Source organism: Falco naumanni, chromosome W (assembly GCF_017639655.2).
Source record: "Falco naumanni isolate bFalNau1 chromosome W, bFalNau1.pat, whole genome shotgun sequence".
In the NCBI taxonomy this organism is placed as follows: Eukaryota; Metazoa; Chordata; class Aves; order Falconiformes; family Falconidae; genus Falco; species Falco naumanni.
The window spans coordinates 6,700,490-6,727,481 of NC_054079.1; the positions used below are offsets into that span (position 1 = coordinate 6,700,490).

The 26,992-nt window shown below is 47.7% G+C and overlaps 1 protein-coding gene across 1 annotated transcript in view; it reads right to left on the minus strand.

The window, feature by feature from the left end:
• The window catches only part of LOC121080674 (E3 ubiquitin-protein ligase UHRF2-like), an 86,252-nt gene extending 62,615 nt beyond the window's left edge, over positions 1-23,637 (minus strand). Inside the window, exons 1-2 of the mRNA XM_040578813.1 lie at positions 23,437-23,637; positions 21,120-21,209 (exon numbers count right to left, since the gene is read on the minus strand). Of these exons, the coding sequence (XP_040434747.1) occupies positions 21,120-21,209; positions 23,437-23,637 (291 nt within the window). The remainder of the gene's footprint in view (positions 1-21,119; positions 21,210-23,436) is intronic.
• Between the last annotated feature and the right edge of the window lie 3,355 nt (positions 23,638-26,992).

A 26,992-nucleotide genomic window follows, 5' to 3' on the forward strand; every position in this document is an offset into this window, starting at 1 on the left:
ACCAGGCCTGCTGGCAACAGATGGGGTTCACCTGTCTAAAAGGGGGAAAAGGATTCTAGGTCAGGAATTAGCAGGGCTCATTGAGAGAGCTTTAAACCAGATTTGAAGGTGGAAGGGGATAAAACCAGGCTCGCTAGAGATGAGCCTGGGGGCAGCATGCCAGTGTTGGAGGCAAGATCGATAGCCCAACTGAGGTGCATCTACACCAATGCCCAAAGCATGGGCAGCAAACAGGAGGAGCTGGAAGCCATCGTGCAGCAGGAAAACTATGACATAGTCGCCATCACAGAAACATGGTGGGATGACTCGCCTGACTGAAGTGCTGCAATGGATGGCTACAAACCCTTCAGAAGGGATAGGCAGGGAAGGAGAGGCGGTGAGGTAGCCCTGTATGTTAGGGAGTGTTTTGACTGTCTAAAGCTTAATGATGGTAACAACAAGGTTGAATGTTTATGGGTAAGGGTCAGGGGGAGGGCCAACAAGGCGGACATCTTGGTGGGAGTCTATTACAGACCACCCAACCAAAATGTAGAGGCGGACAAAACATTCTACAAGCAGCTGGGAGAAGTCTCACAATTGCTAGCCCTTGTCCTCGTGGGGGACTTCAACTTACTAGATGTCCACTGGAAATACAGCACAGCAGATAGGAAAGACTCTAGGAGGTTCTGGAGTGTGTGGCTTCCTGACACAGCTGGTGAGTGAGCCAACCAGGGGAGATGCCCCGCTGGACCTGCTGTTTACGAACAGAGAAGGACTGGTGGATGATGTGGTGGTCGGAGGCTGTCTTGGGCATAGCGATTACAAAATGACAAGAGTTTTTGATTCTTGGAGAAGTAAGGAAGGGGGTCAGCAAAAACACTGCCCTGGACTTCCAGAGGGCAGTCTTTGGCCTGTTTAGGAGAGTGGTTGACAGAGTCCCTTGGGAGACAGTCCTGAAGGGCCAAGGGGTCCAGGAAGGCTAGACATTCTTCAAGAAGGAAGTCTTAAAGGCACAGGAGCAGGCCGTCCCCATGTACCAAAAGACGAGCAGCCTGGCTGAACAGAGAGCTTTGGCTGGAAGTCAGGGGTAAAAAAGAGAATTTAGGACCTTTGAAGAAGGGGCAGACAGTTCAGGAGGACTATAAGGATGTTATTGGGTTATGCAGGGAGACAATTAGAAAGGCGAAAGCCCAGCTAGAACTTAAGCTGGCCACTGCCATAAAAGATAAGAACAAAATGTTTCTACAAATACATTAGAAACAAAAGGAGGGGCAAGGATAATCTCCATCCTTTATTGGATGCGGGGGGAAACATTGCCACAAAGGGCTGAGGTACTTAATGCCTGCTTTGCCTCAGTCTTTAATAGTCAGACCAGTCATCCTCAGGGTACTCAGTCCCCTGAGCTGGAAGACAGGGACAGGGAGCAGAATGAAGTCCCCATAGTCCAGGAGGAAACAGTTAATGACCTGCTGCTCCACTTAGACATGCACAAGTCTATGGGGCCGGATGGGATCCACCCGAGGGTACTGAGGGAGCCGGTGGAAATGCTCGCCAAGCCACTCTCCATCATTTATCAGCACTCCTGGCTAAACAGGGAGGTCAGAACACTGGAGGTTAGCCAGTGTGACACCCATCTACAAGAAGGGCAGGAAGGAGGATCCGGGGAACTACGGGCCTGTCAGCCTGATCTCGGTGCCGGGGAAGGTTATGGAACAGATCATCCTGACTACGATCACACAGCATGTGCAGGACAACCAAGGGATCAGGCCCAGCCAGCATGGCTGGATGAAAGGCAGGTTCTGCTTGATGAACATGATCTCCTTCTATGACAAGATGACCCGCCTAGTGGATGAGGGAAAGGCTGTGGATGTTGTCTTCCTGGAAGTTAGTAAAGCCTTTAACACTGTCTCCCACAGCATTCTCCTGTAGAAACTGGCTACTCATGACTTGGACGGGTGTACTTTATGCTAGGTAAAAAACTGGCTGGATGGCTGACCCCAAAGAGTGGTAGTCAATGGAGTTATATCCAATTGGCAGCCGGTCACAAGTGATGTTCCCCAGGGCTCATTATTGGGGCCAGTCCTGTTTAATATCATTATTGATGATCTGGACGAGGGGATGGAGTGCACCCTCAGTAAGTTTGCAGACAACACCAAGTTGGGGGGGGGGGCGGGGGGGGGGGGGGGCGGGGGGGGGGGGGGGAGTGTTGATCTGCTTGAGGGTAGGAAGGCTCTACAGAGGGATCTGGACAGGTTGGACCCATGGGCCGAGGACAATTGTATGATGAGGTTCGACAAGGAGAAGTGCCCCGAGTCCTGCACCTGGGTCACAACAACCCCATGCGAGGCTACAGGCTTGGGGAAGAGTGGCTGGAAAGCTGTCCTGCAGAAAAGGACCTGGGGCCTGGGGGTGCTGGTCGACAGACAGCTGAACATGAGCCAGCAGTGCGCCCAAGTGGCCAAGAAGGCCAATAGCATCCTGGCTTGTATCAGTGTGGCCAGCAGGACAAGGGAAGGGACTGTCCCCCTGTACTCGGCACTGCTGAGACTGCACCTCGAATACTGTGTTCGGTTTTGGGCCCCTCACTTCAAGAGGGACGTAGAGGTGCTGGAGCACGTCCAAAAAAGAGCAACGAAGCTGGTGAAAGATCTAGAGCACAAGTCTTATGAGGAGCAGCTAAGTGAAGTGGGGTTGTTTAGCCTGGAGAGGACGAGGCTGAGGAGGGACCTACAGCTACCTGAAAGGAGGTTGTAGACAGTTGGGGTGTGGTGGGTTGACCTTGTCTGGATGCCAGGTGCCCACCAAGCCGCTCTATCACTCCCTTCCTCAGCAGAACATGGGGGGAGAAAAAAACATGGAAAAAACCCTTGTGGGTCAAGATAAAGGCAGTTTAATGAAGCGATAGCAAGTCACACACGTGGAAGCGAAGGAAAACAAAAGATGTTATTCTCTACTTCCCATCAACAGATGATGTTTGGCCACTTCCCAGAAAGCAGGGCTTAAGTATGTGTAGTGGTTGCTCCAGAAGAAAAGTGTTGTAAATAATAAATGCCGCCCCCCCCCTCCCCCTCCTTCCTCCTCCTTTCTCTTAGCTTTTGCAATACAAGCACAGCACTATGAGGGATGCTATGGGGCTCAGCCAGACCCAACACATGGGGGTATGTCTCTTCTCCCATGTAACAAACGATAGGACAAGAGAAAATGGCCTCAAATTACGCCAGGGCAGGTATAGATTGGATATTAGGAAACATTTCTTCACGGAAAGGGTGGTCAAGCATTGGAACATGCTGCCCAGGGAGGTGGTGGAATCACCATCCCTGGAAGTGTTCAAAAAACACGTAGATGTGGTGCTTAGAGGCATGGTTTAGTGGTCAACTTGGCAGTCCTGAGTTAACGGTTGGTCTTGATGATCTTAAAGGTCTTTTCCAACATAAATCATTCTATGATTCTACAATGAGCAAGTTAATATATATGTGTGGCTATGTGTATACATAATTATTTATATAGTTGAAGCTTGAGAACAAAGTAGCAAGTATTGGGGGCCCTGGTGGAATTCACGGTCTTGAGGGATATGGGCGACCCTGAATTTTAGGAGAGCAAACTTACAGTTGTTTAAGGAATTAGTGGATGGGACTCCCTGGGTAACAGCCCTCAGGGATAAAGGAGCTGAACAGAGCTGGCAGCTCTTCAAAGACATTTTTCTTAGAGCACAAGAACTATTGATTCCTATGTGCAAGAAATCAAGCAAGGCAGGCAGGAGACCAGCATGGCTGAGTAAGGACCTCCTGGTCAAACTGAAACTCAAGAGGGAAATGCATAGGCAGTGGAAGCAGGGGCACGCATCCTGGGAAGAATATAGAGACGCTGCCTGGCTGTGTAGGGATGGGATCAGGAAAGCTATGGCACAGCTGCAGCTGAATTTGGCAAGGGATGTGAAGAATAACAAGAAGGGCTTCTACAGATACGTTGGCCAGAAAAGGAAGACAAAAGAAATCATACCCCCCTGATAAATAGGGCAGGGAATCTGGTGACAACCAACATGGAGAAGGCAGAGGTACTCAACAATTTTTTTGTTTCAGTTTTCGATGGTAATCATTCTTCCCACATCTCTCGAGTCCCTGAATCCCAAGGCAGGCACTGGGGGAGTGAAGTCCTGCCCATCATAGGAGATTAGGTTCAAGACCACCTGAGGAACCTGAACATGCGCAAGTCCACCGGACACGACGAGATGCATCCCAGGGTTCTGAGGGAATTGGCTGATGTAATTGCCAAGCCACTCTCCATCATATTTGAAAAGTCGTGGCAGTCAGGCATAGTCCTGAGTGACTGGAGAAAAGGGAAATATCACACCCATTCTTAAAGAGGGTAAAAAGGAGGACCATGGGAATGACATACCAGCCACCCTCACCTCTGTGCCCAGTGACCAAGGGCAAATTGTGCCAGACTAGTCTGGTGGCCTTCTGCGATGGAGTGACTGCTTTGTTGGACAAGGGAAGAGCTATGGATGTCATCTACCTGGACTTCTGTAAGGCCTTTGATATGGTCCCCCACAACATTCTAATAAGAATCCTTACGCATTGCTGTCGTGGTTTAACTCCAGCTGGCAACTAAGCACCACACAGCCCCTCACAGACTCCCCCTCCCAGTGGGATGGGGGACAGAATTGGAAGGGTAAAAATAAGAAAACTCATGGGTTGAGATAAAGACAGTTTAACAGGTAAAGCAGAAGCTGCGCACATAATCAAAGCAAAATAAGGTACTCATTCACTATTTGCCATTGGCAGGCAGATGTTTAACCTTCTCCAAGAAAGCAGGGCTCCATCATGTGTAACGGTTAATTGGAAAGACAAACCCCATAACTCCAAACGTCCCCCCCTTCCTCCTCCTTCCCCCAGCTTTTATTGCTGAGCGTAACGTCATATGGTCTGGAATATCCCTTTGGTCAGTTGGGGTCAGCTGTCCTGGCTGTTTCCCCTCCCAACTTCTTGTGCACCCCCAGCCTACTCACTGGCAGGGCAGTGTGAGAAGCAGAAAAGGCCTTGACACTGTGTAAGCACTGCTCAGCAATAACTAAAACATCCCTGTGTTATCAACACTTTTTTCACCACAAATCCAAAACATAGCCACATACAGGCTACTATGAAGGAATTTAACTCTATCCCAGCCAAACCCAGTACAATTACAAGTATAAGAAGTTGTTGTTACTAATTTAGTCCACTAAAAAAAGAAAACATTACCAACTAATATATTTATCCCAAATTTTAAAACTACAGATAATTAAGAAAAAGGGTAAGCGTAATGGCAAGAGTTGGAAAGATACAGGCCAGATCTTGTTCTCCATGAGAATTATATCAACCAGAGCGTAAAAAGACACATGGGCCCTCTGATCTATGTTCCTCGCTCCTGTTGCACTTAGACACCCACTTGGTCCAGTTGCTGGCACAACAGAAAGAAAATTATCCCCCTTAAAATAAGGGAATGACCTGTCATTCTGATCTATCCAGTCGTCTCAACATCAACCCAAGAAGTCTAAGCTTTTGAGAAATAAAAAGTTAACCCGGAATCTTTGTGAACATGTAATTGATGGCAGGACTTCAATTTGCACAGAGTTTTGTTAGAAGTGTTTCTAGTGCCAAGCAATATAAATGCATGGTTTTAAAATGTCAGTCCCTCTCTGATTGGGCTCTGCTTTCATTCAGGGCTTTGTCCCTGTATGTAAATGGTGAAAAACACTGATGACAAGCAACCTGAAGTATTTCTCATCCAGCAAGATCAAGCTTGTTTTGCCTCAGGAAGCTAAACCTTTGCTGTAATTAATATTTGTAAGAGACTGATGGATGTTAAAGATGTGGATGCTGGCAGTTCCTGTGGCCAGTTCAAAACACGGGAAGCCAGTGCTAGCAGTAGCAGCAGCAGTTGTTGCCGCATGCTGAGACGAGTGTGAGGTTTCTGAGGTCCCCGGGGGATGTTTGAGGGAGTTTCTGGGCCCCGGTACCCTTGGGTTGTGTGTGTGTAGGGACTGGCTGGCAGGTGACAGGTCTCGCGAGAGGGGCGGGCGAGAGTCGGGCAGTCCCGGCGGTCCCTGTGGCCAGTTCAAACCATGGGAAGCCTCATATAACCAGTCCCTACGGAGCGGAGCGCTAGCTACAAGGGTGTGCAAACAGGGAGCAGCTCCTGAGGGGAGCGGTGTGGCGCTTCATGTGAGTAGGGTGGTGCACTCTACCAGTTGTTGGGCTGCTGACTGTTCTGCTCACTCACAAGCTTAATCTGCAGCCCCAATGGTCACCCCAGCTAGCTGGTGGCTGTGTAAACCTACCCAGCAGCTTGAGGTCTCCAGGGAAATAGAAGGGCTTATTAGGCAGTACTTTGAGATTGTCAGAAGCATGGTGGCAGAGACTAGGGGAGGGCTGTGCTCTGCAGCAGCTGGGAGCCCATCTATCTAGCCAGGCTAGCCTGGGATGAGTGGAGGCAGCCACCCAGATGGAGCTTCCTATCAGGGAAGCTGCTGTCCAGGTGAAGGACTGTAAAGTCTGTACCCCACACTCCTGGGTGGAGGAGGGTGCAAGCTCCACCTGTGCAAGGTGCACTCCAGTGGAATCACTCAGGCAGTGGGTGGAGGTGCTGCAGGAGGAAGTCAGCAGGCTATGCTGTATTAGGGAGGGGGAACAAGAAAGAGAGTATTATTTGAGGCATTGCAAGAAGAAATATTAGGGCTCCATGGCACTGACCTCCAAGGCCTACCAGACAAAGAGTGTCAACAACAAACAGACAGCACCTTGGAGAAGAAGGTACCGTGGAATCATAGAATGGTTTGGGTTGGAAGGGACCTTTAAAGGTCTTCTAGTCCACACACACACCCCCTTGCAATGAGCAGGAGCATCTTCAGCTAGATCAGGTTGCTCAGAGCACTGTCCAACCTGACCGTGAATGTTTCCAAGGATGGGGCATCTACAACCTCTCTGGGCAACCTGTTCCAGTGTTTCACCAATGGCCTCTGGTAACTTGTGGCAGCATGACATATCACTTCTGCCCCCATTTCCTCATATGTACCAACCAGCAACAGATACAAAGTCTTGGCAGTGAATGAAGCCAATGAGCAAGACTCACAGGGGGAAACCGCACCAGTTGCACACACTGAAAGTCGCAAAAGGAAGCGGTGAGTGCTAGTAGTGGGCAACTCTGCTGAGAGGCACAGAGGTGCACCCATCAGCCGGCCTGATATACAGTCAAGGGAACTTTGCTGCTTGCCAGAAGCCAAAATCCAGGATGTCACAAAGAGACTGCCACAACTGGTTAAAAGTGCAGACTACTATCCCCTACTTTTTTCCATGTGGGCACCAATGACACAGTAAAGCATAGCCTGGGCAAGATCAAGCAGGACTTCGGAGCTCTGGGGGCACAAGTGATCTTCTCTATCTTGAGAGTCAAGGATAGGGGTGTGGGCAGAAATCAATGCATCATGCAGATCAACACCTGGCTTGGTGACTGGCGTCATCACCAGGGCTTTGGTCATGGGACATTCTCCAATGAATATGGCCTGTTGGGGAGAGATGGGATCCACCTATCTAGAAGAGGAAGGAGAATTTTCACTGGCATATTGGCTGACTTAGTGAATTGTGCTTTAAACCAACAAACTTGGGGGCTGGGCTTCAAAGCCGTGACACTTGTGTACTCCCAAGCAACAGGGTGGATGAGCGCACCTACCGGAGTAGTGAGGAATGCCCCTCCAACCCTTCTAAATATATTTCCACCAAAAAGGTGAGACACTCGACAGTCTAACTGAAGTGTCACTATACCAATGCACGTAGCATGGGTGATGAAGAGGAGGAGCTGGAAGCCACTGTGCAGCTGGAAACCTCTGATCTTGTCACTGTCACTGAAACTTGGTGGGATGAATCACACGACTGGAGCACTGCAATCGATGACTATAAACTGTTGAGGAGGGACAGGCAAGGAAGGAAAGGGGGGGTGGGGTGTGTTGCCCTCTACGTAAAAAAAAATGGATTGATTGCACAGAGCTGTCCTTGAAAAACAGCAGTACACAGGTTGAGAGCTTCATGGCAAATTGTGCCAGACTAGTCTGGTGGCCTTCTACAATGGACTGACTACATTGGTGGACAAGGGAAGAGCTACAGATGTCATCTACCTGGAGTTCTGTAAGCCCTTTGACACGGTCCTCCACAACATCCTTGTTGCTAAATTGGAGAAAGATGGGTTTGATGGATGGACTGTAAGATGGATAAGGAACTGGCTGGATGGTCTCATCCAAAGAGTTACAGTCAATGGCTCAATGTCCAAATGGAAACCGGTAACAAGCAGTGTTCCTCAGGGGTCCATACTGACACCAATACTGTTGCATATCTTCATCAATGATATAGACATTGGGATCAAGTGCACCCTCATCAAGTTTGCAGATGACACCAAGCTGAGTGGTGCTTGAGGGAAAGGATACTATCCAGAGGGACCTTGGCAGGCTTGAGGAGTGGGCCCGTGCAAACCTCATGAAGTTCAACAAGGCCATGTGCAAGGTCCTGCACCTGGGTCAGGGCAATCCCCAGCATCAATACAGATTGGGGGCTGAATGGACTGAGAGCAGCCCTGCGGAGAAGGACTTGGGGATACCAGTGAAATGAAAAATTGGACATGAGCTGGCAATGTGCATTTGCAGCCCAGAAAGCCAACCGTGTCCTGGGCTGCATCAAAAGAAGCAGGGCCATCAGGTTGAGGGAGGTGATTCTCCCCCTCTACTCCGCTCTGGTGAGACCTCACCTGGAGTACTGCGTCCAGCTCTGAGGTCCCCAGCACAAGAAAGACATGGACCCATTAGAGCAGGTCCAGAGGAGGGCCACAAAAATGATCAGAGGGATGGAACACCTCTTCTGTGAGGAAAGGCTGAGAGAGTTGGGGATGTTCAGCCTGGAGAAGAGAAGGCTCCGGGGAGACCTTATTGCGGCCTTTCAATACTTAAAGGGGGCTTCTAAGAAAGATGAAGAGAGACTTTTCACCAGAGAGGGCCTGTAGTGATAGGACAAGGGGCAACAGTTTTAAACTGAAGGAGAGTAGAGTTGGATTGGACATAAGAAGGAAACGCTTTACGATGAGGGTGGTGAGACACTGGAACAGGCTGGCCAGAGAAATTGTGGATGCCCCATCATTGGAAGTGTTCAAGGTCAGGTTGGGTAGGGCTTTGAGCAACCTGATCTAGTGAAAGATGTCCCTGACCATGGCAGGGGGGTTGGACTAGATGATCTTTAAAGGTCCCTTCCAACCCAAACCATTTTATGATTCTCTGTTGTTGTTAGAATCTTTTTTTTTTTGCAAGAAATCCCAGCAGCAAGGAGAATAGGAGAACTAGGGGGAATCAATCATGAATGCCAAATAGAGGACAATAGGACAAGAATCTATTTTTGACTGCACAATGGATCTAGAGATAAACGCTTTTTGATAGAGCAGCCTATATGGGAGTTGGAACATCTGTCATAAGTAGTGTTGCTTGAGGATATAGTGGGTCTCCTGGAACTGTGAACACATTAAAAGAGCATGTCTTAAGCGCTGTAATTCGTGTAAAGATGATAATTTCCCTCGTATAGTCAGCCCCTGAATTCCCTTTTATTTATTTTTCAGTTTGGTGAGAGTTGAGATAACTGTCCTTCAGGAAATGGATCTGGTACAAATGTGTTTTAAAGCTTAACATTGTATATGGTGCTACAGATATGGTTCATATTTATGTTTAAAGCTCCTGGAATCCTAAAATGTTCCCTTCAGCTACTGTATTCCAAGCCTTGATTCGTCCAGTTTTACCTTAGAATCATAAAATCATTTAGGTTGGAAAGGACCCTTAAGATCATTGAGTCCAACTGTTGACATAATACAACCAAGTCCACCACTAAATCATGTCCCTAAGTGCCACATCTACACATCTTTTAAATACCTCCAGGGATGGTGATTCCACCACATCCCTGGGCAGCCTGTTCCAATGCTTGACAACCCTTTTGGTGAAGACATTTTTCCTAATATCCAATCTAAACCTCCCCTGGCACAACTTGAGGCCGTTTCCTCTCGTTACATGGGAAAAGAGACTGACACCCACCTTGATACAACTGCCTTTCAAGTAGTTGTAGAGAGCAATAAGATCTTCCCTCAGCCTCTTCCTCTCCAGGCTAAACAACCCCAGTTCCTTTAGCTGCTCCTCATAAGACTTGTGCTCTAGACCTTTCACCAGCTTCGTTGCTCTTTGTTGGACATGCTCCAGCACCTCAATGTCTTTCTTGTAGTGAAGGGCCCAAAACTGAACACACAGTATTCGAGGTGCGGTCTCAGCAGTGCCGAGTACAGGGGGACAATCACTTCCCTTGTCCTGCTGGCCACACTATTTCTGATACAAGCCAGGATGCTATTGGCCTTCTTGTCCACCTGGGCGCACTGCTGGCTCATGGTCAACTTGCTGTCCACCAGGACTCCCAGGTCCTTCTCTACAGAGCTGCCTTCCAGCAGGTCAACCCCTAGCCTGTACTAGTGCGTGGGGTTGTTCCTCTCTAGGTGCAGGACCTTTCACTTGCCTACGCTTACGTACATCCGTCCAAGCCATGAGCAGACAGTTTCTCCAGGAGAATGCCGTGGGAAACGGTGTCAAAGGCTTTACTAAAGTCCAGGTAGACAACATCCACAGTCTTTCCCTCATCCACTAAGCGGGTCATCTTGTCATAGAAGATCAAGTTAGTCAAGCAGCCTTTCATAAACCCATACTGACTGGGCCTGATCACCTGGTTGTCCTGCATGTGCCATGTGATGGCACTCAAGATGATCTGCTCCATAACCTTCCCCGGCACCGAGGTCAGGTGCCCTTCAGTGTTGAAAGCATAAACAAAAACTGTTTAGCCATTTAGCTTGTGGACACTTGTCATGGGCCAATATAGCTTACCTAAAGGCTTTTGACATTTCCTAAAACTGTGTGTTAGGGGTTGCTGAATCTGATAATCTAATGGAGGCAAGGCTGCCACAGCTCCATACCCCTGGGTCCAACCAGTAGCGAGACTGAGCCTGTATTCCCAGCAGGCCTCACACATATACAGCATGCATACATGCACACACGGCTGGTCACACAGATCAACACAGGCAAAACCACTCAGCATTCACATAAACCCAACCAACACCAATGGCCTCGTCCTGTTCCCCTCTCTGACTGATCAGAATGAAGGTCTGTTAGTAGGAAATATATACGTATATACCATGTGGATCCCTCCAGTATCTGGGCTTAGACACTCGGTCTATGCAGTAGCTGGCCCCTGGATCCCTGGTCTCCTCAGTTGCTGGTACCTGGACATATGAGCCCCCGAGACCCATAGCCCTACTCCAGCTGCTGGTACAGACCTCCCTTAACACACACCAACACAGATACATGTGCTGTGGATCTCTCCAGTAACTGGGCAGACACTCAGTCCATCCAGCAGCTGTATCCTTGCTCTCCCCAGTTGCCTCATGCACAGACACGTGTATAAAGGGGTGTCTTAGTCAACCCCCAGACCCTATGTTCTCTCCAGCAGTTGGCCTGAACACCCTGGTCCCTCCAGTAGACAACTCCTCTGGTTGTCTCATCCCCAGGGGCACACATGCACACCTGTCTCCCAAGTCACTTAACCCACTCGCTAGCTAGTTAGGTGGTCACGCACCAACATGTGTACCCTCACTCGCTCCAGTTGCTGGCACCCCAGACACATGGGCCCCTATGACCCGTGGTCTGACTCTAGTTGCTAGCATTTAGGCCTCCATGCACACATGTATACACAGAATAGAGAGTTCCCTCATCCAGGAAAAGAGTTAAAATGGATTTTAATGAAAAGACAGGACAGACTCTGCTGATCAGGTACAGGGTATGGCCAGACAAGCATATTGACCAGCAGCTTGTTTACCTGTGACTGGCCCCTTTTATCCCTGTTTTCCCATGCTTGTTTTTCCCCAAACCACCTATATCCCTCCCTTCCCCTGCCTTTGCTTCCTCCCCTAAGCATCCCATAATGACTCTTGTGTGATCCGAAAATGCTCTTCCCCTGCATCCCATAATGTGTCCCATATTCCCTAGGCAGTACCCACACACCAACCCCACCACCCACCCACCCCAGTCTCTGAGGTGATCCAGAGAGCCTCTCCCATTGACTCATCTTAGCATCATAGAATCATTTAGGTTGGAAAAGGCCCTTAAGATCATCAAGTCCAACTGTCACCATCTTGACACTGTCGTGATGAGTGTCACCCCTGGACAATGACAATGGGGCTGAGGCTCTCCTGAGACAGCCCTGGGAGGAGCCGGGGCAGGGTGTCCCTTACTCTGACTGTGTTATTGGGGTTCCCCTGACTGCCATTGTGCCTCTGTGCTCCCTTCTGTGTGTGTGGAGATGAGCCTTTGATGGGCTGATGGCTCTCCTGCGATGGGCCGTGGCAGGTTATTCTTCAGGTTCCCTCACCTACCAGTGTTCCTCTGGAGACGAGGTTTTTTTATCACATAACCTAACAGGGTGCTCTTTTCTTCCAAGAATGACTGTTACATTCATAAAAGCTGGTTTAAATTTTTCACTTAACTTTTTGAGTTGTAAAAGCTGTTTGGAGGTATGTCCAAATACATAGCCTAGGTGACTAGACCTGTGGTGTTCAAATTGATGTTGGGATCATGCTCTGTTTATATACTATAGGTGGATACTGACAACTTTTTAATTTAGTTTTCTGGTGATATTCTTTATTGCAGCTCTGCTACTCTAGGGCTCCTCTGAAGCACCCTTGAAAGGAACAGAAATATAGCTCTTGGCCAGGTAAATGCATTGGCCAAGTGCTACACTTCTGTACAAGACAGGTACTTGATGCAACTTTTGACCGGAGGAAAGCCTTCATTGAGCACGTTCAACGGGGAACTCTCCTGCTATGTGCTCAAGGAATCAAAAATCCTGAACTCCTTAACTTCTGGAAAAGGTTAGATGGAAGCAACAATCCCAGCAACCTTCTTGCATGGCAGGAAGAGCAAGTTCTGTACATAAAACATGAGATTGAGTATAGTAGAAATTCTAAAAGCTCCACTGAATTTCACTTATGTGGGCACCCAATGGGACTTCTAGATTAATTTATTCAAAATAACATTCTTTATGATGGATTTAGTGTGGGTAACTTCTATAAAGGATCCTTAACCAAAGTTTTCTTATTCAACTTGAAGCTATCTATCCTAATGTCTTAGAAAAGACAAAAGAAATTCAAGAATTCTGTTTTAGGGAGCATGTAAGGCCTGGGCAGATTAAAATTTGCCATCATCTATTCTTCTTAAGTTTAAAAACAAACAACCCCCCCCCTCTACTACGCTCTCTATGTAGTTTCATCTTAATTGTTAGATGCAGGTATTGGGGTGGGGGTGGGGGGAGAGAGTCTGTGTCTGTCTGTGGCGGTGGGGTTCAGAAAAAGATCAAAGGAGCTTCTCTGTGCTCCTCTTCCAGTATTTGAACACCCTCATGGTTAAAACAAACAAACAAACAAACAAACTCCTAATATCTAATCAGAATTTCCCATGTTCCAACATGTGTCCGTTGCCCCCCATCCTATCACTGTGCACCTCCAAGAAGAGTCTGGCTTCGTTTTCTCTGTATCCTCTGGTCAGGTAGTTGCAGACAGAAATAACGTCTCCTGGCACCTTCTCTTCTGAAGGTTCAACAAACCCAGCTCTCAGCCTCTCATTGCATATCGTGCTCCAGCCCCCTGACCATCTTGGTGGACCTCTGCTGGGCTTGACCTTGATAATTTGAAACATTATGAGCTATTTTACTGTCACATTACGTCTGCTTTCCTTTGAAACGTTTAGAGGAGCTACACCCTTATTTTCACTGCAACAGAAGTTTATTATCAGTCTTCATAAGAAATAAGCCATTACCAATACCTAAACTTAAAGACGTAGCGGTATGCAGTTCAGGATAACATTCAGCTACCACGGAAGTGTGCTCAAGTGAGTCATGCAAAAATGCTTCCAAGATTTCAACCCAAACCACTACTGCAAACTCATTGGTAAGAATACAGAACAAATTATCACCAAATAAATTAACCAGCATACATTCAGAACCAAGATAAAAATATTATGTGCAAGTATACCGCATAGATATTTACAGGAAGAAGTTCCAGCGGACTCCATCTTATTTCTTAGGAAAGAGAACCTTGAAATGAGAAGGGCCTGAGGGGTAAGAGGAAAGACAATAAATACTTAAGTAGCTCATATTACTAACATGCAAAGAGCCATACAATAAAGAAATTAAAGAAACATCAATAAACTCAAAAAGATGTCAGAACAGAAAACAAAACTAAGGCAAGCAACATATTAAGATCTTATGTTGTAAAGATGATGCCAGACAGCCGTCTAATCTGAGGAAGGCCTTCCTTGCACAAAAGAAAAATATAAGGTGCAAGCAAAAATAAAAAAAATATATAGCCTATCTCCACCACACAACAGAGTACAGTACAGACATTCCAATTTAGTGCTGGAAATAGAACAATATAGTTGTATTAGTGCAATGCCGTTTCCAGTAGAGTTAAGTAGCTCTGGCAGCGATGCTAATTACCCAATGAACAATGCTACTGTAGTCCAGCTATACATCTCCCAGAACCTTAGATAATTCCTGATACCATGTCATTATAATTATTCTTTGGCACCCATATATATGAGTGGGAACTACTCCATTTAGAAAGTGCTACAGAGCAAAATACTTTGGAAGACTACTAAATATAGATATCAGTCTCAAACTTCAGCTAATATTTTTTTATTTCTTCTTTTTAGAAATACTTTGAAGTACTTATTCTCTTCCCAAGTTGCTTGATTACTACTGTCTGGGCTGGACAGGAATGAAAATATTCAAATCATGCAAGAAAAGGCAAATATTTTAACGTTCTTAGTTTTTGCTAAGGAAAAAGTAGTTGATAAAAATATTTGCGCTAATATGCCTTAATTCACAGGCAAAGTAAGTGACAAGCAAAATTTCAAAGCACCTAAGGGCTTAATCCTTGATTGTCTAGATTAGGAGTCTAATATTTTCTATGCAAGTGTCCTGGTTTCAGCTGGGATGGGGTTAATTTTTCTTCTTAGTAGCTGGTGCAGTGCTGTGTTTTGGATTTGGTGTGAGAATAATGTTGATAGGACACTGATGGGTTTGGTTGTTGTTAGGTAATGTTTATACTATGTCAAGGACTTTTCAGTTCCTTGGGCCCTGCCAGCCAGAGGGCTGGAGTGGCACAGGAAATTGGGAGGGGACACAGCCAGGACAGCTGACCCAAGCTAGCCAAAGAGGTATTCCATACCATATGACGTCATGCTGAGTATATAAACTGGGGGAAGAAGAAGAAAGGGGGGACATCTGGCGTTATGGCATTTGTCTTCCCGAGTAACCGTTACGCGTGATGGAGCCCTGCTTTCCTGGGGATGGCTGAACACTTGTCTGCCGACGGGAAGTAGTGAGTGAATTCATTGGTTTGCTTTGCTTGCGTTCATGGCTTTTGCTTTACCCATTAAATTGTTCTTATCTCAACCATCGAGTTTTACATTCCTTTCCAGTTCTCCTCCCCATCCCTCTGGGTGAGGGGTGAGGGAGTGAGCAGCTGCGTGGTACTTAATTACCAGCTGGGGTTAAAACACGACAGCAAGTTATTGGACTGATGTATAACCACCTAATGGAGATACAGAAGGTACTGTCATTTCATTTGGCAATCATGATGATACGTATGCCATCATGACTATCAGAAAAATGTCTTCATTGCCATACTACATATGTCAAAGCTGCTGATATTGTGTATTTTGTCAAGCAGTAAACTTGCTGTCAAAGCACACCTCAAAGTGTATCCCTGGATGACCAATTCAGTAACAAAGACTAAAAGAGAAAGATAACTAACTCCCTAAATAGATAGACTAAAATGACAGCAAAGTCGGTCAGACTAAACTTGTCTGCTACAGGGGAGCGCCTATTTAACCACTAAGCAAATTTGCAGAGCACAGCTAAGAGTCTTGGCAGCTGGCACAGCAGGGGGCACAAAGGAGGCCCAGAAACTGCTCCAGAGAGAGTATAGGAACAGCTTAAAGTTGTGTGACAATGGCAGTGACGAGCCACAGGGCTTGGTCCCCAGCACTGTGTGGAGCAAGTACCCCTGGTATGGCAGAGCGCTTGACTCAAACACAGAGCCCTAGAGGGAGGATGCAGCTGCCCAGGTCTGGTGTTTCAAGGAGTGTCTGGAGCCTCTCCCTGGGGCTGGGGGTGATGGTGGCATCACCTGTGAGAGACATGCTCTGGTTGAGCCACTGAGTCAGCAGGTGAAGGAGCTATAGGAAGAGGGGAGCAGGCTGTGTAGCATCGAGGAGGATGAGCAGGAGATGGACAGGGTCTTCACAGAGACTCTATAGAGGCAAGAGCCTGAGCCACATGATGCAAGGAAGGAGGGGTGGCTAGCGGTCAGTCGTGCTTGAACGAGAGCAGGATGGATGCGCCCAAGTGGGGGGTGGGGGTGGGGTGGGATTGGAGCTGGAAGCTTGTGACTTCTGGTAGCAGGAGAAAGGCTCCTTCTCTACATGCAGATCTGGGTTTACAGAACCAATAGAGTACCTTGGTAGCCAAAGAGGAGAAACAAGCTCTGAGGGAGGCTTCAGAGCCAGCTGGGCCCGAACTGTTGTGGTAGGTTAACCTTGCCTGGCTGCCAGATGTCCACCCACCCAGCTGCTCTCTCACTCCCCCTCCTCAACAGGACAGGGGGACAAAATAAGATGAAAAAGCTCGTGGGTCAAGATAAAGAACGGGAAATTCCTTACCAATTATCGTCACAGGCAAAACAGACTCAACTTGGGGAAAAAATAAATTTAATTTTCTTGCCAATTAGAGTTGGATGGTGAGAAACAGACAAAAATTAAAACATCTTTACCCCACCCCACCCAGGCTCGACTTCACTCCTTTATTCCTGACTCCTCCCCATCCCCCTGAGCAGTACAAGGATATCGATATTTGGGGGCTGTGGTCAGTTAATAACATTTTGTCTCTACCACTCTTTCCTCCTCACACTTTTCCCCTGTTCCAGCATGGCTCCTCTCCATGGGCTGCAAGGAAATCCCTGCTCCACTGTGGTCTCTTCCATGGGCTGCAGTGGAATATCTGCTCCGGTACCTGGAGCACCTCCTCCCCCTCCTTCTCCGCCCTTGGTGTTCACAGGGATGTTTCTCACATTTTTTTTCCTCACTCCTCTCTCTGCCATGTGGTGTTTTGCCCTTTCTTAAATATGCTTTCATAGAGGTACCACCAGCTTTGCTGATTGGCTCAGCTCTGGCCTGCGGTGGGTCCGCTGTGGAACTGTCTGTGTCTGGCACAGGGCAGCCCCTGGTCTCTTCTCACAGAAGCCACCCCTGAAGTCCCACCCCTGGCTACCAAAACCTTGCCACAGTACACCCAATAGAACTGTGCATTAGCACCAAGAGGGAACATTGGGTGAGATGCAGTTGGAGTCTCCCTTCTGCATGGGACCCATCTGCTGACCAGACATAGGATCATAGAATAGTTCAAGTTGGAAGGGACCTCAGAAGGGTCCCAGTCCAACATCCTTCTCAAAGCAGGGTCAACACTGAATTCAGACCAGGTTTCTCAGGGCTTTATCCAGTCAGGTGTTGAAAACATCCAAAGACAGAGATTGCACAACCCCTCTGGGCAACCTGCTCTACTGCTTGATTGACTTCATTGTGAAAAAGTTTTCTCATATTCAGTCAGAGCCTCTCTTGATTCAGCTTATGACCATTGCCTCTCATCCTTCCATCATGCACCACTGTGAAGAGCTTGGTTCTGTCTTCTTGTAGGAAAGGATCTGTCACAGGAGGTTTGTTGCTTGCTGGAGGCCCAGATACAGGATACTACAGAGAGGCTGCTACGGCTCATCCAATCCTTTCACCTATTACCCCTTACTGCTCATTTGTTTGGATGCTGGTAACACTGCAAAAAAGAGACCTAGAGCAAATCGTGAGTGACAACAGAGGTCTGGGAACAAGGGTGAAGCACATGGGAGCCCAGGTGTTCTTCTCAATACTGCAGGTTAAGGGAAAAGGCTCTGGTAGGAGCAGATGCATCCTATAGGTTAACACCTGGCTGCACAGCCAGTGCCCATGGCATCCTAATTGATTGATGAGGACTGCTGAGAAGGAACAAGAACCACCTGACAAAGTGGGACATCTTTGCCAATTTGGGGAGGAGGACTTTGAACTAGGTCTGACAGGTCATGATGACCAAAGCCTGAAGAGAAATAAAGGAACAGGGGCATAGAGAAAGTACCCAGGGGATAGATAGGCCCTCTCTTTCCCTGTGAAAGCAGCACAAGTGGGAGCCCATCTCAAGCGCCTGCACATAAACACATGCAGCATGGAGGGGGACACACACAACAAAACCAAGAGAAATCAATATTCTGGGCACGGTTGCAGGGCTCTGTTCTCATTGGGATTACAGAGATGTGGGGGATAGGTCACATAAATGAAGTGCAGCCATGGATGAATGAAGCCCTTCAGAAAGGACAGGCTGGACAAGAGGCAAGGATGGGTTGTGCTCTGTGCAAAAGGAGTAGCTCAAACATACAGTTTTCCCCTGGAGTGGGGGAGGAGACAGTCAAGAGAATGTGAGTACAGAGTGGAGGACAGACCAACACAGGTGATGTCTGAGTATACTGGTTGTGGCCGCAATAGAGTTAAATTTCTTCATAGTAGCCTGCATGGGGCTATGTTTTGGATTTGCGATGAAAACAACGGTGTTGATAACACACTGATGATTTAGTTATTGCTGAGCAGTGCTTACACAGCATCGAGGCCTTTTCTGCTTCTCACACCACCCAGCCAGCGAGTGGGTGTCATGGTTTAACCCCAGCCAGCAACTAAAGTGCCATGCAGCCACTCGCTCACTCCCTTCTCACCCAGGGGAGCGGGGAGGAGAATTGGAAAGGAATATAAAACTCGAGGGCTGAGATAAGAACAGTTTAATAATTGAGATAAAATATAACAAAAAGAACAACGATGATAATAATAATAACAGTTATAATGAAAAGGAGGGAGAATGGGAGAGGAATGAAATCCAAAGGGAAGGGAGAAAAGAAAACTAGTGATGTACAATACAACTGCTCACCACCCGCTGACCGATGCCCCACCAGTCCCCGAGCAATGATTCACAGGCTCCGGCCAACACCCCACCCCCACCCCACCTGTTTATATACCAAGCATGCCGCCCCAAGTTATGGAATACCTCTTTGACTAGTTCAGGTCAGCTGACCCGGCTGTGTCCCCTCCCAACTTCCCATGCCCCTCCAGCCCTCTCGCTGGTAAGGCCCAAGACACTAAAAAGTCCTTGACCTAGTACAGAAACTACTCAGCAACAACTAAAAAACATCAGTGTGTTATTAATCTTGTTCTCACACCAAATCCAAACCACAGCACTGCACCAGCTACTAAGAAGATTAACTCTGTCCCAGATGAAATGAGGATGGTATCCAGCCCTTATTCCATACCATTTATGTCATGAAACATTTTCCAATACATAATCACCTCTCCTGTCCTTTAACATGAATACACAGAGAGCATTCCCTTAGTCTATGGACCATCTCTCTAAAGTCCATTGAGTTGATTTAGTCCATGATGTTGGGCTCCAACCATTATAACAGTCTTTCTAGGCAGGGAAGATGGTATGAGGTGTGGGATTGTTGCATTTGGAAGCCAGTTCTGATTCTATTACAGCTGCACTGATCTGGTTTCACCAAAGTCATTCTTCGTTGGTGTGGCAATTGACCAGGAATCAGGTTCAGATCTTCAAATCCAATGTGGTAGAGATGGGTGTCACAAGGCACACACTGTACTAATATCTATATAGAAGTGGCAATACACAATATTGTGCAACAATTAACATCACACAACTCAGTTCATTGGCTATTTTTACCCAAAATCAAATCCCCTTGAGGCACACATTGAACTTCCCCATCTTCCTGCATTACCCACCAAGTGCTCCCAGGTCCCTGAGCAAAAACAATCCCACAAATGGGTTTGCCTTTGCCTGAGGCAGCAATAACCCAGACTGTTTTCCCCAGCATATTTTTTATGTGCACTACAGGAACTTTATCCCCTTATACAGTACGTAAAAGCTTTGATTGAGCAATGATAGCGCGACTGGCAGATCCTCTAGTGTTGACTAACCAGGTGGCTTTTGCTAAATGTGTATCGCAATGTTTGAAAGTTTCACCACCCATTGCTTTCACTGAAGTCTTTAACAGTCCGTTACATCGTTCAGTTTTCCCAGAGGCTGGTGCATGATAGGGAATGTGATATACCCACTCAATGCCATGCTCTTTGGCCCAAGTGTCTATGAGATTGTTTCAGAAACTAGTTCCGTTGTCTGATTCAATTCTTTCTGGGGAGACATGTAGCCACAAGACTTGTCTTTCAAGGCCCAGAATAGTGTTTTGGGCCGTGGCATGGGGCAGAGGATATGTTCCAGCCATCCGGTGGCTGCTTCCACCACTGTAAGCACATGGTGTTTGCCTGCGCAGCTTTGTGGGAGTGTGTTATAGTCAACCTGCCAAGCCTCCCCATATTTATATTTCAGCCGTTGTCCTTCATACCAGAGAGGCTTTAACCACTTGGCTTGCTTAATTACAGTGCATGTTTCACATTCATGGATCACCTGTGCAACAGTGTCCATGGTTAAGTCCACCCCTCGATCTCGGGCCCATCTATATGTTGCATCTCTTCCTTGATGGCCTGAGGTGTCATGGGCCCATCGAGCTATAAAAAATTCACCTTCGTGTTCCCAATCCAAATCTACCTGGGCGACTTCAGTCTTGGTTGCTTTATGTACCTGCTGGTTCTTTAGATGTTCTTCAGCGGCCCAACTCTTGGGTGCGTGAGCATCTACGTGACGTGCCTTCACAACCAGGTTCTCCACCCGAGCAGCGATATCTTGCCACAGTGCAGCAGCCCAGATGGGCTTACCTCTGTGCTGCCACTTGCTCTGCTTCCATTGCTGCAACCACGCTCACAGGGCATTTGCCACCACCCATGAGTCAATATAGAGGTAAAGTATTGGCCGTTGTTCTCATTCAGCAATGTCTAAAGCCAGCTGGATAGCTTTTACCTCGGCAAAAAGATTCACCTTCTCCCTCACCAGTTTATGCAACTTGTCGTAGGGGACTCCATACAGCCACCTTCCGCCTCCGACACTTTCCTACAATACGGCAGGACCCATCAGTAAATAAGGCATATTGCTTCTCATGTTCTGGCAGTTCATTATATACAATGGGGCTTCTTCAGAACGTGTCACCTCTTCCTCTGGTGTCATTCCAAAATCTTTACCTTCCGGCCAGTCCTTAATAATTTCCAAGTTACCTGGATGACTGGGATTTCCTATTTGAGCTCGTTCTGTAATCAGCGTGACCCACTTACTCCACGTAGCATCAGTTGCGTGATGTATAGAGGAAACCTTCCCTTTAAACATCCAGCCCAGTGCTGGCAAACGGGGCACCAGAAGGAGCTGCGGTTCGCTACCAATCGCTTCTGAAGCAGCTCAAACCCCTTCATAAGCTGCCAGTATCTCTTTTTCAGTTGGAGTACAGTGGGCCTCAGATCCTCTATAACGCCCACTTCAAAAGCCCAAGGGTCGACCTCGAGTCTCCCCCGGTGCTTTCTGCCAGAGGCTCCAGGTAGGGCCGTTCTCCATGGCTGCAGTGTAGAGCACATTCTTTGCCTCTTGCCCTGTCTGTACTGGCCCAAGGGCTACTGCTTCAACTGTCTCCCATTTAATTTGTTCAAAGGCTTGTCGTTGCTCAGAGCCCCATTTAAAATCACTCTTCTTTCGGGTCACTCGATAGAGAGGGCTTACAATCAGACTGTAATTTGGAATGTGCATTCTCCAGAAACCCACAACACCTAAGAAAGCCTGAGTTTCTTTCTTATGAGTTGATGGAGACATAGCTGTTATTCTGGTGATCACATCCATTGGGATTTCACGAGGTCCATCTTGCCATTTTATTCCCAAAACCTAGATCTCCTGTGTGGGTCCCTTGATGTTACTTTGGTTTATGGCAAAACCAGCTTTCAGAAGGATTTGGATTATTTTCTCCCCTTTCTCAAAAACTTCTTCTGCTTTATTGCCCCATACGATGATGTCAACAATGTGTTGCAGATGGTTCAGGGTCTTCACCCTGTTCCAGTGCAGCCTGGACCAGTCCATGGCAGATGGTAGGGCTGTGTTTCCACCCCTGGGGCAGTCGATTCCAGGTGTTCTGGATGCCCCTCCAAATCAAAGCAAACTGTGGCCTGAACTCTGCCACCAAAGGGATTGAGAAAAATGCATTTGCGATATCAGTGGTGGCATACCACTTGGCTGCCTTTGATTCCAGTTCATATTCAAGTTCTAACATGTCTGGTACAGCAGCACTCAACAGCGGCGTGACTTCATTCAGGCCACGATAGTCCACTGTTAGTCTCCATTCTCTGTTAGAATTTTGCACTGGCCATATGGGGTATTAAAGGGCGAACGGGTCTTGCCAATCACTCTTTGCCTCTCTAGTCAGCGAATCAGCTTATGGATGGGAATCAGGGAGTCTCGGTTGGTACGGTATTGCTGCCAGTGCACCGCTGTAGTAGCAATCGGCGCCTGCTGTTCTTCGACTTTCCGTAACCCCACCACAGACGGGTCTTCTGAAAGGCCAGGCAAAGTAGACAGCTGCTTAATTTCCTCCGTTTCCAAGGCAGCTATACAGAAAGCCCACCGATACCCTTTCAGGTCCTTGAAATACCCTCTCCTGATATAGTCTATGCCGAGGATACATGGAGCCTCTGGGCAGGTCACAATGGGATGTTTTTGCCACTCGTTCCCAGTCACGCCTATTTTAGCCTCCAATACACTTAGCTGTTGAGATCCCTCTGTCACTCCAGAAATACTAATTGGTTCTGCCCCTTCATAGCTTGATGGCAGTAGAGTACACTGTGCACCAGTACCTACTAGAGCTTTATATTCCTGTGGGTCTGATGTGCCAGGCCATCATATTCACAGAGTCCAGTAAACCTGGTTATCCCTGTCCTCCACCTGACTGGAGGCAGGGTCCCCCTAATCCTGGTCGTAGGGTTGCCCACCGGGACGGCAAGTGGTGCGAAATGGATGTAGCATGTAGTAGTTCTGCAGGCTTATATCTTGCCAGAATAGATTAGGATTCTTTTTCACAGGATCAAGAGTAAAGCCAGCCCTGTCACTCTGTCTGGGTAGCTGTTCTCTGGAGACTGGAGCAGCAACCTTCCTGGAAGAATCCTTATTTATGATTGTTTATCCTTGTAATTCAACGCACTCGTGCCTCCAGTGTTGAGGTAGGTTTTCTATCCCACCTCCTCATGTCCCCTCCGTGGTCCTGCAGGTCAAACCACAGGGTACCTCATGGTGTGTATCTTCTATATACTCCCTCCCAAACAGAAGGGCGTCTACGGTTGATAGCTGAGATGTGGGTCTGTACAGGTCGAGAGTAGGATATATCCTCGTCGAGTTGCTGGACCAGCCTCTCCACAGCTGAGATGATGGAGGTAGAGACGCTGTCTTCATAGTACTGGAGACGGCGAACCACTTCATCCACCGTTGGTGGTGTGTCATCTTTCCAACCCATTCTTGCCAGTAAGTGTGCATATGATGATGGTATATGCTCTGTACCAATTTCCTCCACATGGGTCGTGTGCACAGAACTTCATTGGGATCCGTGGGTGACTGTGGATCGTCCTGGTCATAATAAATCATCCCTTTGATGGTTAATTCCCTCAAGTACTGGATACTTTTCTCTATTGCAGTCCACTTGCCTGGGCGATGTGTAATATCCTCCTTGTAGGGATACTTTAACGCTTGACAGGAGTTGCTTTGAGAGGCTGAGGGTTTCCGTTCCTTTTCCAATTTTCTTGTCAATGTCCCCTTCTTTAGAAAGTGTTCCCAGCTGCTTGGTTTCCCTACCCTCCAACTCTACACTATTAGCCCCATTATCCCAGCATCAAAGCACCCAGGTGTTCACCTGATTGACGGGCATAATCTTTCCACATATCCCACAGTTCATTCAGGGATAGGGATTGAGAGGTTACCTCTTGTTCGCCGCCTTCATCCTGATCCTGTGATGTCCCTGCTTCATCCTCCCCCTTTCCCAAATGAGCTGCTTTCTGTTTCCATTTCTTCTTATGTATAGGAGCCACTGATACTGACATGGGCTGGTCTTCTGCATCACTCGGTGCGGGGGACAAGGTAGCTGCAGTGCCCGCCACAGGGGCTGGAGCAGCCGCAGCACCTGCGGTGGGGGCTGGAGTAGCCTCAGGTGATGCTGGAGCAGCTGCTGTTTCTGCCACGGAGGCTAGAGTAGTTACAATTAGTCGCTTAAATCTCCACCAGGACCAGGAGGTGAAAACCACATTCATTATTCCTAGCAATAGGGTCAGGACCTGCGCTACGGTGCTTCCAATAGACCAAAGATATTCAGATTTCCAAAACTCCTAACTGCTTGAGTAATTAGCCCTGGGGAGAAGGGGGAGGTGTCTACCCCACCCATAGGCTGACTCTCTGGGAAAAAAAAGCCAAAGGTGCAGTTGTTGGCATTCCCCCCCCCCCCCAGGGGCCACTCGACACACAGGGGTGACAACACCACCGCATACACAGACCAGATTAGTTTTACGACCAGCGAGTGCATCATATCATAAACCAGTACTATATAGTACAACGCTATGATAACTTTAGCCCAGGTCCCAAGGAGAACAAACAGCACAATGGGGAACACTTACTGCAAGTAAATTAAATAACGCAACCCTGAGACCGTGGGCAGTAACTTCAAGAGCAGGGAAGTCGGCATTGCGGCCGATGATTATTAATCCAGTCCAATGAATACTGACAACAATTTAATTCTAACACAGTCTGGTTGGACCTGTTGTTATCTCAACCCTTCGAGCCCCACGTTGGGCACCAAAAAGGACTGTCATGGTTTAACCCCAGCCAGCAACTAAGTACCATGCAGCCATTCGCTCACTCTGTCCTCACCCAGGGGAGTGGGGAGGAGAATTGGAAAGGAATGTAAAACTCGAGGGTTGAGATAAGAACAGTTTAATAATTGAGATAAAATAATAATAACAACAACAACAGTTATAATGGAAAGGAGGGGGAAGGGGAGAGGAATGAAATCCAAAGGGAAGGGAGAAAAGAAAGCTCGTGATGCACAATACAACTGCTCACCACCGGCTGACCGATCCCCAGCCAGTCCCCGAGCAACGATCTGCAGGCCACAGCCAACACACACACACACACACACAGCCCCCCATTTACACAGAGCCCCCCATTTATATACCAAGCATGCCGTCCCATGTTATGGAATACCTCTTTAGCTAGTTCAGGTCGGCTGACCCGGCTGTGTCCCCTCCCAACTTCCTGTGCCCCTCCAGCCCTCTCGCTGGCAAGGCCCGAGATGCTAAAAAGTCCTTGACCTAGCACAAAAACTCCCCAGCAATAACTAAAATCATCAGTGTGCCATCAGCATTGGTTTTACACCAAATCCAAAACACAGCACTGCACTAGCTACTAAGAAAAAAATTAACTCTATCCCAGCCGAAACCAGGACAGTGGGCTGGGGGTGCACAAGAAGTTGGGAGGGGACACAGCCCGGACAGGTGACCCCAACTGACCAAAGGGATATTTCATACCATATGATGTCATGCTCAGCATATAAAGCTGGGGGAAGAAGAAGGAAGGGGGACACACACGACATTCGGAATTACAGGGTGTATCTTCTTAAGTATCTGTTATGCATGATGGAGCCCTGCTTTCCTGGAAATGGCTAAACACCTGCCTGCTGATGGGAAGTAGTGAGTGAATTCCTTATTTTGCTTTTTGCTCGTGCACGCAGTTTTTGCTTTACCTGTTAAACTGTCTTTATCTCGACCCACGAGTTTTCTCACTTTTACCATCCCACTGGGTGGGGATTGAACAAGCAGCTGTGTGGTGCCTAGTTGCCAGCCAGGGTTAAACCACGACACTGGAGAGATGGCTGCTATAGACCACCTGATCAAGAGGAAGTAGAGGAAGCCTTCTTTATGCAACTGGAAAAAGCCCACACAATCACAGGCCCTGGTACTCATGAGGGACTTTGACCGGGTTTTTTTCTAACCAATATCTAACACCAATATCTGATGGAAAGGCAACATGAAAGGACAAAAAACGATCCAGGAATTTTTTAGAGTGTGTTGAATACAAGCTCTTGATGGAGATAACAAGCCAACTAGGGGAAGATCTTGGGCCTGTCACCCACAAACAAAGAACAGGTTGGGGACATAAAGGTCAATGGCACCCTTGGCAGCAGCCACGATGAGGATGAAGTTGAAGATCCTGAAAGAAGTGAGCAAGGCACACAGCAAAATTACAACCCTGGACTTCAGGAGAGCAGATTTCAGCTTGTTAAAGGACCTGTTTGGCAGGATACTATGAGAGACTGTCCTAAGGGATCAAAGGGCTCAGGAGGTCTGGTTGATCCTCAGAAAGACAACCTCCTCAAAGCACAAGAATAATCCACTCAGACATGCAGGAAGTCGAGCAAGTGTGGCAGAAGGCCAGCATAGATGAACAGGGAGGGGATTCCTGACTGAGCTCAAAGACAAAAAGGAAGTACACAGAAGGTGGGAGCAGGGAATGGCTACCCAGGAGGAATATGGAGACACATGCAAGGATTTAGTTAGGAAAGCCAAAGCTTGGCTGGAGTTGGAACTAGCAGGAAATGTAAAGGGCAACAAGAAGGCCTTCTACAAGTACAGCATCAGCAAAAGAAAGGCTAAGGAAAACACATTGCCCACTGCTCACTGGAGCACGTAATCTAATAGCTAAGGACATCAAAAAGACTAAGGAACTCCGTAAGGTTGGCCCTCAGGTCTCTCAGATCCCTGAGCCTAGTGGCAGACTCTAGGGCAGGGAAGTATTACTCACGGTAGAGGAAGACTGAGTTAGGGGGC